A 13,780-nucleotide genomic window follows, 5' to 3' on the forward strand; every position below is an offset into this window, starting at 1 on the left:
TACAATACGTACAATAAATTGCATCTTTTGCTTTACTGTACTCAATCCACACGAACTAGTCATACCACCTTGAAGAGAAGCAGCGTGATTTGCCATTTATCATACTTGAAGGGAACTTTGCTGGTTCATCAACGGCAGACAAATCTATCGGTGGACCTACTGCAGGTTCACCCCCGCCCGCAGCATCAAGAACGAGAGGAGACGGTGGGGTAGGCAAGCATGCCTGGCTCAACGTGGCATTGGCGGTTGTGATGGCGATTGCGGTTGTTTCTATCCTGTCGCCACCTGTTAATGTCTCATTCTGGAAGCTATCAGTAGATTGATCTAAATTATTTAATGGCACACACTCCTTTTCCTCCAGACATCTTTTTTTGAAAAACCTAGCGATCGACATTTGGTTTGTCATTGCTAGAACTACTAAATTACCTTAGCTGGTAAGTCAATTCAAGTAAGCTAGCATGGTAGAGCTTGCTAGCTTATGCGCTACAAAGTTTAGCCACGTGACGTTGCCAGATTGTTGAGGTAAACTACGGTATGATTTTTTTTTTTATGTAACTAATAGTCGGAAGCCAATTACATTATAATAAAATTACCAATAGAAAATAAATCTCACATGCGTTAATTTAAAAAATGTAATTAGATAAAACACAATTTATATTAAATCATTTCTGGGAAATGTTTTGGGTAGGCCTGAGATCAAACTGAGTAGGGCCAAGGCCTACACGTGGCTACACTGCTGGTGTGGTGGTCATATGCCATTCTGAATGTTTGTTTTAGTTTTTTATAATTCCAACCAATAAAATTCCTCTTTAAATACTAAAATTCATTTTTTTTGTATCTAATAAGGAATGAACATCGTCAAACATATGTTTATTATTACCACAGAAAATTAGACATAGGGTAGGCCTATCAATGAATTTCCTTGTGTGCTTATTTCTGGTGTTTCCACTGTATGTGCAGTGACGGCATTCTGTACCATACAAGGACATGGGAGTTTCGTGTACGAGCTAAAATAGTTCAACCAATGAGACCGCCCCACGTTTGTAGGCAACAAGGATGTGTGCTGCTAGGACTGGCCAGTGGCCACTCACCGCACATAAATTAGTAATGGTTTCGGCTCTTATTACTGACTCGGATATTTTCGACTCGTTCAGTCCAGAGAACGAATCTTTCGACTCATTTCTTTCATTTATGACCAGAGCACACAGGACCCCCTACTGCCCTACTGGCGAATAATGAACTGAAAACTCGAAAGAGTCACGATTCTACAAGCCTCTCGTTCACATCTCATTCTCCATGGGGGGTGTCTTTAAACTTACTCTTGAAAGTCTTAACAGTAGAATGTAATTTTGCTCTCTCGTTCACATCTCAAGGTGCAATTTCATAACTGGGTAGTGCATCATCAGCTCCTCTTGTCATGTTAGTCATTGCATATCTTAGAGAGCTATTTGTAACTTGTCAGAAATGTCCAGATGAACTTGCCCATTTTTATTGAGGTTTTTTAGCTTCTCATATATTACATGAATACACATTAGACATGGCACAATGTATAGAATTGCAAGAAAATTTGCTTTAAAACGGCAACATTTTATTTGCACCCCATGACAAAATGTGAAGAATTGCAGGAAATAAGCTTTAAACCAGCAAAGTTCTCTCCACCAACAAGAGGGGTGTGAACAGTTTGTGTTATGAACAGTGCTTGTGCCCATAGAAATAGACGTGGCGCGCGCAGAGGGGTGCGTGATGTTCCCGAATGCTGGAAGGGGGGCCCGAGTGAAAAAGTTTTGGAGCCCCTGCCATAAGGGGGCTTATGGAGCTGTAATTTGTGACTGAGACTTTTAAACGTGTGCTTTAAACAATGTACATTTGTTGATTTCTAGGCATACAATAAATATTATTTATTGAATGATACATTTGAAACGAGGTCTAGTTATGGTCGCAACCGAACTAGATTATGAACGACTCTTGGCGGAATGTATTGCGTGACTGCCGTGAGGGTGATAAGCACAATATCGTTCGCGAACTGCAGCCCCCCAAAATATTCGTTCTCGAGTTCGGGTTTGTTGAGCAGATGTCTCTGAGGCTGTGTAGGTTTTGGTTCTACAACGCTGTGTCCGTCATAACGTTCAATAATATATTATTTATATTATTTTTTGCACCATGAGATCAATGATCATTTCTTAACATGTATTTGTCTTCTCTATGCTCATGATCTATTTCTTTGCGCGTATATGACAGACAGTTGGTGGTTTGATCATGTCTCTGGAGCTTCTGTGCCGGAGGAGCGTGTAGCCAGCCTACGCTGTAGGACTCATCGATGCCAGCACTAGCAAGTTAAACTAACGACTAAAATGAACAAATCACTCAGAAAATGAATCATGACTCTCGAGTCGGTAAAAAGAATCGTTCAAAAAGAATGAACCGTTCGCGAACTGCACTTCACTAAAGAAATGTAGGGCAGCTTGAATCAGTGAAGGAGGTGGCCAGTAACGGGACCGGTTGAAGTTTCACTTAAGAAACCACCTATTGTTGACATTTGCCGAAGTTATTCAATGGCATGCCACGTAGAGAAAACGGGAACAATATATTAGATTCATGCTATATTTTTGCTCACTCTTCGTTGTCTAAACAACTTGTGTTGTCCTTCGCAAGAAAATTGTAGGAACCTTCCAGTGGCGTTCCACTGTGTCACTCGGAACTATTTCTTAACCGGACTATGGGAACACTTGTTATCCTCAAAGGTTCAGGAAGAAACACGATGAAGGAAATTACAGTTTAAATGATAGCGTACAATATAATTAGAGACGTGAAATATACAGCTCCGGGAGAAGTTTGAATTATTCAAGTATGGAGTCGGGTCGACGGAAAGGTCTCAACGGGTTCCTGTCTTCCTTGTCACTGCTCTGTGTCATTCTGGACATCCAGTTGAACGGTAAGACAAGACAGACAAGGTAGTTAGCTTGTGTTTTGTGCTATAAAAGTTCTGCCTGCATTGTGCATAGAAAATACCGGTAACTAAAGTATTCAGTCATTTCCTTAACTACGACCGGTTGTATAGGGTTCAGCATGATCAGGTGTGCCCCCCATTGCTTGCTACTAGCTGTAGGCTAACTAGGCTACCCAAACCCTTTGGCTGGTTTTCCACTCGTCTTTTGAAAATCCCCTTTCCCAACAAAACATACTCTGTTTCCTGCATTAAAGTCAGTTCCTATGTGGTTAGCTGAACTAGCTATATGTATTGCTTTGGGGCCTTCTTTTAGAGGCTCACGCACACAAAGTGTTGTTTCAGGTGTCTTGGGGGCAACTCATGTGGAGATTGAGCAGCACTTGGAGATGGGCCGTAAGCTGTTGGCCGCCGGTCAACTGGCGGAGGCTTTGTCCCACTACCACTATGCAGTGGGTAAGGTTACCAACCAGACACTCGTTATCATAACTCAAACATCCTTAGATCTCAGCCTGTAGCTTTTGTGTCTGTTTGTCTCTCCCTCCGTTAGTAGCCTCTCTTAAAAGTAAGTCAGGCTGCTGCATTGCATAACACAGTCCTTCCAAAGGATGAATCGTTGTATGCCAACTTTGTCATACATCCTTTCACTTAGATAAACACATTGACCATTTACACCTACACACTTTCAGTCAATGTATGGCCATGTAATCAATGTAGCCACATGACAATAGCTAGATCTAAAGTATGTGATCACCTACTAACGTAATGTATTCAACCCTATGCCTCCCCTCAGAGGGAGACTCTAAGAACTACCTCACCTACTACAAGCGGGCAGCTGTGTTTCTGGCCATGGGGAAGTCCAAATCAGCCCTTCCAGATCTGACCAGAGCCATCCAGCTCAAACCAGACTTCCTGGCTGTAAGTGGTCACAGACAGTCATCAACAATAATATCATCTCTGTTGTCATGATAAATCACAGTTATGGACACAATGTTGTGATATTGTTATTAACTCTTTCTCTATTTATCTCTGCCTGTTTACCTGTATCTTTCTCTGTCTTTGTGTCCTATGTCACCCTCTCTGGCTCCCTCCCTCATTGTTTCTCTCTCCTCCTACTTTCAACATTCATCCCTCTCTCTCTCTCTCCCCCTCCAACTTCCTCCATGTTTCCAGGCCAGACTGCAGAGAGGGAATATCCTCCTGAAGCAGGGCAACACCCAGGATGCTCGGGAGGACTTTGAGACTGTGGTAAGTCTAGATGCTTAGAAATATAACTACTAAACTCAGCAAAAAAAGAAGGTCCCTTTTTCAGGACCCTGTCAAAGATCATTTGTGAAAATACAAAACTTCACAGATCTTCATTGTAAAGGGTTTAAACACTGTTTCCCATGCTTGTCCAATGAACCATAACAATTAATGAACATGCACCTGTGGAACGGTCGTTAAGACACTAACAGCTTACAGACAGTAGGCAATTAAGGTCACATTTATGAAAACTTAGGACACTAAAGAGGCCTTTCTACTGACTCTGAAAAACACCAAAAGAAAGATGCCCAGGGTCCCTGCTCATCTGTGTGAACGTACCTTAGGCATGCTGCAAGGAGGCATGAGGACTGCAGATGTGGCCAGGGCAATAAATTGCAATGTCCGTACTGTGAGATGCCTAAGATGCTGCAGTTGACAGTGAGAGGACGTTTCTTTTTTTGCTGACTTTAGAATGCTACTACTACCATACTATTAATTATGTTTCTATATATTTCTACCTTATCCTTCTTTCAATAAAAATCTCACTGCTGTATTTTCCGAATGCTCATACCATCATCGTATCGTTTCACTGTCTCATGTTGCGCTTCAAAAAAAATCTCATTCATTATCATTTTGCTACTGCAATTATGTGATGTAGGCAAGGTAAAGGGAATCTGAAGGATTAGATTAGACGTGAAGGGTTGTGTGGTGAAAAGGTTTTTTTAGACCTGAAATGAGTGATCTCTTATTTACATTTACATTTAAGTCATTTAGCTGACGCTCTTATCCAGAGCGACTTACAAATTGGAAAGTTCATACATATTCATCCTGGTCCCCCCGTGGGGAATGAACCCACAACCCTGGCGTTGCAAGCGCCATGCTCTACCAACTGAGCCACACGGGACCAATAATAATAATAATTATAAGCTTGTAATAAATGTCAGTTTCTTCAGAAACTTGACCTTTCTATTTGATTTACTTCCTCCTCCTCAGCTGCAGCGCTCCCCTGACCAGGAGGAGGCGCGGGACCAGTTGATGAGGGCCAACGAGCTGGAGGAGCTGGGGGAGGAGGCCCACGCGGCCCACCACAGAGGAGACTACAGCACCACCATCACTGTGCTGGACCGCGTCGTAGAGGTAGGGGCTAGCTCCACCACAGGGCCAGATATTGGGCCTGGTCATGGAGGTAGGGGTTAGCTCTGCTGCAGGGCCTAGAAATTGGGCCTTGTCATGGAGGTAGGGGCTCTGTCACAGGGCCTAGTCTGAGGATGGAAAGAAATGCATTTTCACCTAAGCAATACCTTCATCATCAAACAGTGCTGTACTATACTTCAACAGTCTTGTATCAAATCATAAAAAGGGAAAATTCACACCACTGACCTTACCTCTCTTTCTCCTCAGCTCTCCCCCTGGGACCCTGAGTCTCGGGAGCTCCGGGCTGAATGCTACATCCGCCTGGGAGATCCCAGGAAGGCCATCCAGGACCTGACTCCCACCACCCAGCTGAGGAATGACAACCGAGCTGCCTTCCTCAAGCTCAGCACCCTGCATTATAACCTGGGAGAGCACCAGGAGTCACTAGGGTACGCTCACTAGGAATTTATTAGTAATGGGGAGGTGTGATTTAAGCAAACAATCAACCATGTTTATCAAGCAAATGCATGTAAATGAAGAGATTTTGGGCTTCAGAGCAACATTGGTTTGAGTTTTTGTATTTGTGGTTGATTATGGCACTTGAGGTTTGTCAGTTGGTAAAGAATACTCACTCAAAATTCATGGGGAAAAAATGAAAAAGAATCTCAATCCGCTTTACATTATATGTAAATCTCTCTCTGTGCAGTCACGTCCGAGAGTGTCTGAAGCTGGACCAGGATGACAAGGACTGTTTCTCGCACTACAAACAGGTGAAGAAGCTCAGCAAGCAGCTGGACTCTGCCGAGGAGCACATCGAGGAGGCGAGGTCAGTACCACTGTATGCAAGTTGAGCCTGCTCTGAAGGGGGGAAAAAATATATATATATATACACTGCTCAAAAAAATAAAGGGAACACTTAAACAACACAATGTAACTCCAAGTCAATCACACTTCTGTGAAATCAAACTGTCCACTTAGGAAGCAACACTGATTGACAATAAATATCACATGCTGTTGTGCAAATGGAATAGACAAAAGGTGGAAATTATAGGCAATTAGCAAGACACCCCCAATAAAGGAGTGGTTCTGCAGGTGGTGACCACAGACCACTTCTCAGTTCCTATGCTTCCTGGCTGATGTTTTGGTCACTTTTGAATGCTGGCGGTGCTTTCACTCTAGTGGTAGCATGAGACGGAGTCTACAACCCACACAAGTGGCTCAGGTAGTGCAGCTCATCCAGGATGGCACATCAATGCGAGCTGTGGCAGGAAGGTTTGCTGTGTCTGTCAGCGTAGTGTCCAGAGCATGGAGGCGCTACCAGGAGACAGGCCAGTACATCAGGAGACGTGGAGGAGGCCGTAGGAGGGCAACAACCCAGCAGCAGGACCGCTACCTCCGCCTTTGTGCAAGGAGGAGCACTGCCAGAGCCCTGCAAAATGACCTCAATAGGGTTGAGATCTGGAGACTGTGCTGGCCACGCCATTATAGACAGAATACTAGCTGACTGCTTCTTCCCTAAATAGTTCTTGCATAGTTTGGAGCTGTGCTTTGGGTCATTGTCCTGTTGTAGAAGGAAATTGGTACCAATTAAGCGCTGTCCACAGGGTATGGCATGGCATTGCAAAATGGAGTGATAGCCTTCCTTCTTCAAGATCCCTTTTACCCGTTACAAATATCCCACTTACCATCACCAAATCACCCCCAGACCATCACATTGCCTCCACCATGCTTGACAGATCTCACTAATGTTCTTCTTTGTGATCCGAACACATTAAACTTAGATTCGTCTGTCCATAACACTTTTCCGGTCTTCCTCTGTCCAGTCTCTGTGTTCTTTTGCCCATCTTAATCTTTTATTTTTATTGTCCAGTCTGAGATATGGCTTTTGCTTTGCAACTCTGCCTAGAAGGCCAGCATCCCAGAGTCGCCTCTTCACTGGTGTTTTGCGGGTACTACTTAATGAAGCTGCCAGTTGAGGACTTGTGAGGCGTCTGTTTCTCAAACTAGACACTCAAATGTACTTGTCCTCCTGCTCAGTTGTGCACAGGGGCCTCCCACTCCTCTTTCTATTCTGGTTAGAGCCAGTTTGAGCTGTTCTGTGAAGGGAGTAGTACACAGCGTTGTATGAGATCTTCAGTTTCTTGGCAATTTCTTGCATGGAATAGCCTTCATTTCTAAGAACAAGAATAGACTGATGAGTTTCAGAAGAAAGTCCTTTGTTTCTGGCCATTTTGAGCCTGTAATCAAACCCACAAATGCTGATGCTCCAGATACTCAACTAGTCTAAAGAAGTTTTATTGCTTCTTTAATCAGAACAGAGTTTTCAGCTGTGCTAACATAATTGCAAAAGGGTTTTCTAGTGATCAATTAGCCTTTTAAAATGATAAACTTGGATTAGCTAACACAACGTGCCATTGGAACACAGGAGTGATGGTTGCTGATAATGGGCCTCTGTACGCCTATGTAGATATTCCATAAAAAATCTGCCGTTTCCAGCAACACTAGTCATTTACAACATGAACAATGTCTACACTGTATTTCTGATCAATTTTATGTCATTGTAATGGAAAAAACGTTTTGCTTTCAAAAACAAGGATATTTCTAAGTTACCCCAAACTTTTGAACGGTAGTGTATATGTTTTTACTGAGGTAGAGTTCATATAAGGAAATCAGTCCATTTTAAATGAATGTATTCGTCCCTAATCTGTGGATTTCACATGACTGGGAAGGGGTGCAGCCACCAACTGGAGAGCCAGGCCCAGCCAATCAGAATGAGGTTTTTACTCTACAAAAGGGCTTTATTACAGACAGAAATACTCCTAAATTCTCTGCCAACAGCTCTGGTGGACATTCCTGCAGTCAGCATGCCAATTGTACACTTCTTCAACTTGAGACCTCTGTGGCATTGTGTTGTGTAACAACTGCATATTTTAAATTCACCTTTTATTGTCCCCAGCACAAAGTGCACCTGTGTAATGATCATGCTGTTTAATCAGCTTCTTGCCCGAAAATGTAAATAAGCTATTTACATGCAGAAGTGGCATATATTGTCTGCCTTTTGCCTACACATAGTGGAGGAATCAGAAAGATCAGTCCTGGAATTCTTTGTATTTTGTTCAGTAAAAAGAATCTGAGCAGGGTCAACTTGCCCAACTTTCATAAATTTTTGGCATTTCACTTAACTTCTTATGGCTGTGATCCCGTTAACTGGATCGATATGACAACAGCCAGTGAAAGTGCAAGGCGCCAAATTCAAACAACAGAAATCTCATAATTAAAATTCCTCAAACATACAGTATCTCATACCATTTTAAAGGTAATCTTGTTGTTAATCCCACCACAGTGTCCGATTTCAAAAAGACTTTACAGCGAAAGCACCACAAACGATTATGTTAGGTCACCGCCAAGTCACAAAAAAACACAGCCATTTTTCCAGCCAAAGACAAGAGTCACAAAAAGCAGAAATAGTGAAAATGAATTACTAACCTTTGATCTTCATCAGATGACACACTAATAATATGCATATATAGCAACTGGGACTGAGTAGCAGGCCATTTACTCTGGCCACTTGTACGACTGCTCAGCCCCAGACAATAGGTCAACCCTTAATGTCAATCCCTGCCTTTCCTATGTGGTCTTAAATGGTAGTCCCTCCATGTGGGCTTATGTTTCAGTTCCCATGCTTTGTGTTTTATCATTTCACTCCTTGTGTTCCTTTGACAGTTTTATATTTTAGGTTTCTTCTCAGCTTTCTATTACGGTTTTAGCACCAAACCTATTTGTATCCACTTTGGTTGATTTTAGTTATAACTATTGTATGGTGGTTGTATTTATGTCTTGTTGCTCTAAAATGTATATTATTAAATGTTTGTTCTCAGGTATCAGGAGGCCATAGACAAGTATGAGTCAGTGATGAGAACAGAGCCTAATGTGCCATACTACACCAACAAGGCCAATGAGAGGATCTGCTTCTGCCTGGTCAAGGTGGGTCCCATCACATACTGTAGAAAGATTTAACCTATGGAGTGGACCTTTACCATGGCCTCAGCCATAGTCATTTGATAGTAATAGCTTGGCCTGTTCTACTAAAGTCAGAAATTCAATGGTAGTGTGTTCAAATTCTCATAATTACTTTAACTACCGCTGACTTCACATAATCATTAAGTAATATACTTTAAAAAAAGTTAAGTAATTACTAATGGACTGGGAACCAATAATAATGCTTAATATACGTTGTTCCATTTTTCTCCACCAGAACAAGATGGCTGCTAAGGCAATAGACATCTGTTCTGAAGCCCACCAGAGAGACCCACGCAACATCAACATCCTCCGAGACAGAGCTGAGGCTTTCATCCTCAACCAGGACTACGAGAAAGGTACTTTCACCCAGTGGTGAAAAAGTGCCCAATGTTTCATACTTGAGTAAAAGTAAAGATACCTTAAAAAGAAAATGACTCAAGTACAAGTGAGTCACCCAGTAAAATACTACTTGAGTAAAAGTCTAAAAGTATTTGGTTTGAAATGTACTTAAGTATAAATCATTACACATTTCTTATATTAAGCAAACCAGACTACACAATTGTATTTTTTATTTACGGATAGCCAGAGGCACAGTTCAACACTCAGACATCATTTACAAACAAAGTATTTGTTTAGTGAGTCTGCAGTAGGGATGACCAGGGATGTTCTCTTGATGAGTGTGTGAATTTAGAAAATGTTCCTGTCCTGCTAAGCATTCAAAATGTACCAAGTACCTTTGTGTGTCAGGGAAAATGTAAGGAGTAAAAAGTACATCATTTTCTTTAGGAATGTAGTGGAGTAAAAGTTGTCAAAAATATAAATAGTAAATTACTTAAGTAGTACTTTAAAGTATTTTTACTTGAGTACTTTAAACTACTGCTTTCTCCATGCTATTACTGTAGCAGAGAGAATGATGGCATGGAATGATAACACTTTATTTTGCATTGTTTTTCACTCCCTCAAGTACACAAACAGTGCCTTTGTTTACTTGTGGGCTTTTTGTAGCTCAGGGGAACCCAAACTTTCCATGTAACCCGGTGTTTGTAGCCAGGAGCCAGTCTAAAGTCTGAACTAACACTTTTTCCCCTCTTACTAGCTTTGACTTTGCTGATATCTTCTTTATTGAGAAAGAATGTACTTACTGTTATTTATGGTTCTCAGCTAGCTATCTTAAGATGAGTTGCTCTGGATAAGAGTGTCTGCTAAATGACTAACATGTAAAATATGTAAATGTCCTGATTACTGAGGTCAAATCCCAGTGGGATCGTAGACCAGCTTTGTCAAGTATCCATTTTGATCTTTCTTTCTGTCTCTGCCTTCTTTCTTTACCTCTCCCTCCGGCTCTAGCGGTGGAAGACTACCAGGAAGCGAGGGAGTTTGACAAGGAGAGCAATGAGATCAGGGAAGGTCTAGAGCGAGCCCAGAAACTGCTCAAGCTCTCTCGGAAGAGAGACTATTACAAGATCCTGGGTGTCAATAGGTATGGCTGACCTAGAGAATGGAGCCCTGTTCAAATATTTCTTAAAAACATAATTCCTTCCTTCCTTGACATAATCTACTGTCTATATGATCTTTAAGCAATTGTACAAGTGAGAAGTTCATGATGTTGAACTAATTTTCACCAACCAGTGTGATAACCTCAGGGAAATTGGAATGCATTTGCTCCTTGTATTCAAACAGTTTTTTACCTTAGCTCATGTTATTTTTCTCCAGGAGTGCCAACAAACAGGAAATCATCAAGGCGTACAGGAAGCTGGCCCAACAGTGGCATCCTGATAACTTCAGAGAGGAGGCAGAGAAGAAGGAGGCGGAGAAAAGGTTCATCGACATCGCCTCGGCTAAAGAGGTGCTCACCGACCCAGGTACTGTACTTTACTGTATATGCACCTGATAGTGTTCGTCAAGCTTGTAGATAAGAGTACTATTAACCCCTCCCATATTGGAAAATGTATACCTGGTATGATTGTATTTAGGAAGCTGTAACCTATTTGCAGTATGATGACATCCTGTTTTCAGGAATCAAAATTTCTGTTGAAAACCTAGCCGGAAACAAGATTAACTTGTTGCTTATTCGCACGTCTCTCCATCCCCTGTAGAAATGCGTCAGAAATTTGACTCGGGCGAGGACCCCCTGGACCCAGAGAGCCAGCAGGGTGGTGGAGGGGGTCAGGGTGGCCAAGGATGGCCCTTCCACTTCAACCCCTACGAGTCCGGCGGCAACTACCACTTCAAGTTCAACCACTAGTTAGGACGAGAAACATGGGGGGCTGACGGAACCGGAAAGGACCTACGATTGGGGGATTTAAGGCCTATGACAACCCGCGGAGTAATTTATGGATGTACCCAGGTGTCGTCGGGTTTGGGGGATTGTGGGTAATGTAATGAGACTACGGGGACGTGAATGACTGTCAAAGGCGGTGGACTACTACTGTCCCGCGAGGGGTTGAGTTGTACGGAGTTAAACTTCCTACCACAGATTCTACATGGATGAAACTGGGTGACAATGTTGTCGGCAGTTGACTCTGAAAAGTATTTAAGTATTTTATTAGGATCCCCAATTAGCCGCTTCCAAGGCAGTGGCTACTCTTCCGGGGGTCGAAATAAAAAACAAATAATATACATAATACAATACATATAAAAATGTCTGTCTCTCCACAGTCTGCATCGTGAGGTGTTTTTTATTTTTTATCTGGTTTTAAGGCTGGCTGATAATGTTATCTGGGGTGGCAGAGTTCCATGTAGTCATGGCTCTAATTTAATACTGTGCATTTCCCAGCCTCAGTTCTGGACCTGGGGACTATGAAGAGTCCTCTGGCTGCATGTCTTGAGTGGTACTGAACTGTGTACCAACTGCTTGAATGGACAGTTCAGTACCTTTTTAGCCCATCATCACCTCACACAAAGACCAATAGTGATGCAGTCAATCAATCCTCAACTTTGAGCCAAAAGAGATTGACATGCATACCACTGATATTCACCCTCTGTGTACATCTAAGTGCAATACGTGCTGCTCTGTTCTGGAGCAATTGCAATTTTCCACTCGTGGTCGAAGATGCGAGAATGAAGACTGGTATAGGTGCGCTGTTCAGACCTCCCATCTAGGCCCAGGCTGTTGATGACATCAGTGCATCCCTCCTCCAGTATCCATGTTCTTTTTCTTTGGGATGTCTGTCTGCAGTGTTTTTCTTTGTTTGCAGTTTTTTTCCGCCTCATTCTTCCTCAAAGGGCTCGTTTTGGTAACAACGTAGCTCTTTTGGTTTTTGCTCTGCTACAATAACCTGGGTGCCGGACTCTATCCATTTATTTATAATGCTAAGACGAGCTCAAGTCTGATAAAATCAGATTCAGACTGACACCCAAGCTACTCAGACAGATTATATTCAGAAAAGTACAACATTTAGAGTTTTCAGAATGTTTTCTAAGAGATTGATGTCGTTCTCTTCACCACACAAACTGTGTCTGTTCTGTTTTTTTATATTTCTATCTGCAAAAAGCTCTGAACGTTGTTCTCCACTAAATTGGCTTTCACTCCTTCCTGGTTGCGTACCCAATCACCATAGAAAATTATAGAGGCCTCTAGTGGCCAAAAGGCAGTTTTGGCATGAGCAGTGCTATTGAGGGCTTCCACCATTTTAATGTAGTCAACTGGGAGGGACTTCCAACTTCATTGGCTGATGACCAACCAGGATCAGCCAATCGTGAAGAAAATTGACTATGTAAAAATTGAGCTTGCTATAATGGCACAGATATAAAGATGAGTCCTTTCTCAATGCCAATCACACGACACCTTCCTAGTTGTGTACCCAATCAAAAGTGTGAGCATGAAGCTTGTCTGTCTACTTCCTGAAAGAGCCTGCGTTGTTGCATTCTCTCTCCTTTTTCATTGATTTCAAAGCATGTCTGAATGAAAACTTGCACTTTTTGTATTTTGTCTATTTTCTTTTTAATAACCACTCCTGATGTTACTGAAAATGTGTCCCATGGTTCAAAGCAACTGAAGGGACTCACTGCAACCACGAACAAACTATTGAGTCATTTTAATGTGTCAAACAAATTATGGACAAAAAAATGTATGGACTGTCAATATCATCCCGTCAACTATTAACATACATTGAATTCTAAGGATACAGTATAGCTGTAACTGAAAGCTTTGAATGTCACTGACACTACAGTGCCTTCAGAAATTATTCATAGCCCTTGACTTTCTCCACATGTTGTTGTGTTAGAGCCTGAATTTAAAATGGATTACACTGAGATGTTTTTATGACAGGACTACACATGTCAAAGTGGAATTATGTTTTCATAAATTAACAAATTAATGAAATTAAAAGCTGAAATGTCTTCAGTCAATAAGTATTCAACCACTTTGTTATGGCAAGCCTAAATAAGTTCAGGAGTAAAAATGTGCTTCACAAGTTGCATGGAATATTATGTGTC

At 42.0% G+C, this 13,780-nt stretch overlaps 1 protein-coding gene across 2 annotated transcripts; it reads left to right on the forward strand.

Moving 5' to 3' along the window:
* Positions 1–2,451: 2,451 nt before the first annotated feature.
* On the forward strand, positions 2,452–13,704 carry LOC120030150 (dnaJ homolog subfamily C member 3-like). 2 transcript variants are annotated; one of them, XM_038975478.1, is made up of 12 exons: positions 2,452–2,932; positions 3,263–3,400; positions 3,738–3,862; positions 4,118–4,192; positions 5,183–5,326; positions 5,591–5,772; positions 6,030–6,149; positions 9,202–9,307; positions 9,579–9,699; positions 10,691–10,823; positions 11,057–11,205; positions 11,440–13,704. In XM_038975478.1, exons 1-12 carry the CDS (start codon positions 2,848–2,850, stop codon positions 11,586–11,588), a joined length of 1,527 nt encoding a protein of 508 aa, XP_038831406.1. In that variant the 5' UTR covers positions 2,452–2,847; the 3' UTR covers positions 11,589–13,704. The 2 variants fall into 2 exon arrangements, with proteins under 2 accessions (XP_038831406.1, XP_038831407.1); XM_038975479.1 differs by having other exon boundaries at positions 2,453–2,932; positions 3,290–3,400.
* Positions 13,705–13,780: the final 76 nt, after the last annotated feature.

This window comes from Salvelinus namaycush, chromosome 36 (assembly GCF_016432855.1).
Source record: "Salvelinus namaycush isolate Seneca chromosome 36, SaNama_1.0, whole genome shotgun sequence".
Lineage (NCBI taxonomy): Eukaryota > Metazoa > Chordata > Actinopteri > Salmoniformes > Salmonidae > Salvelinus > Salvelinus namaycush.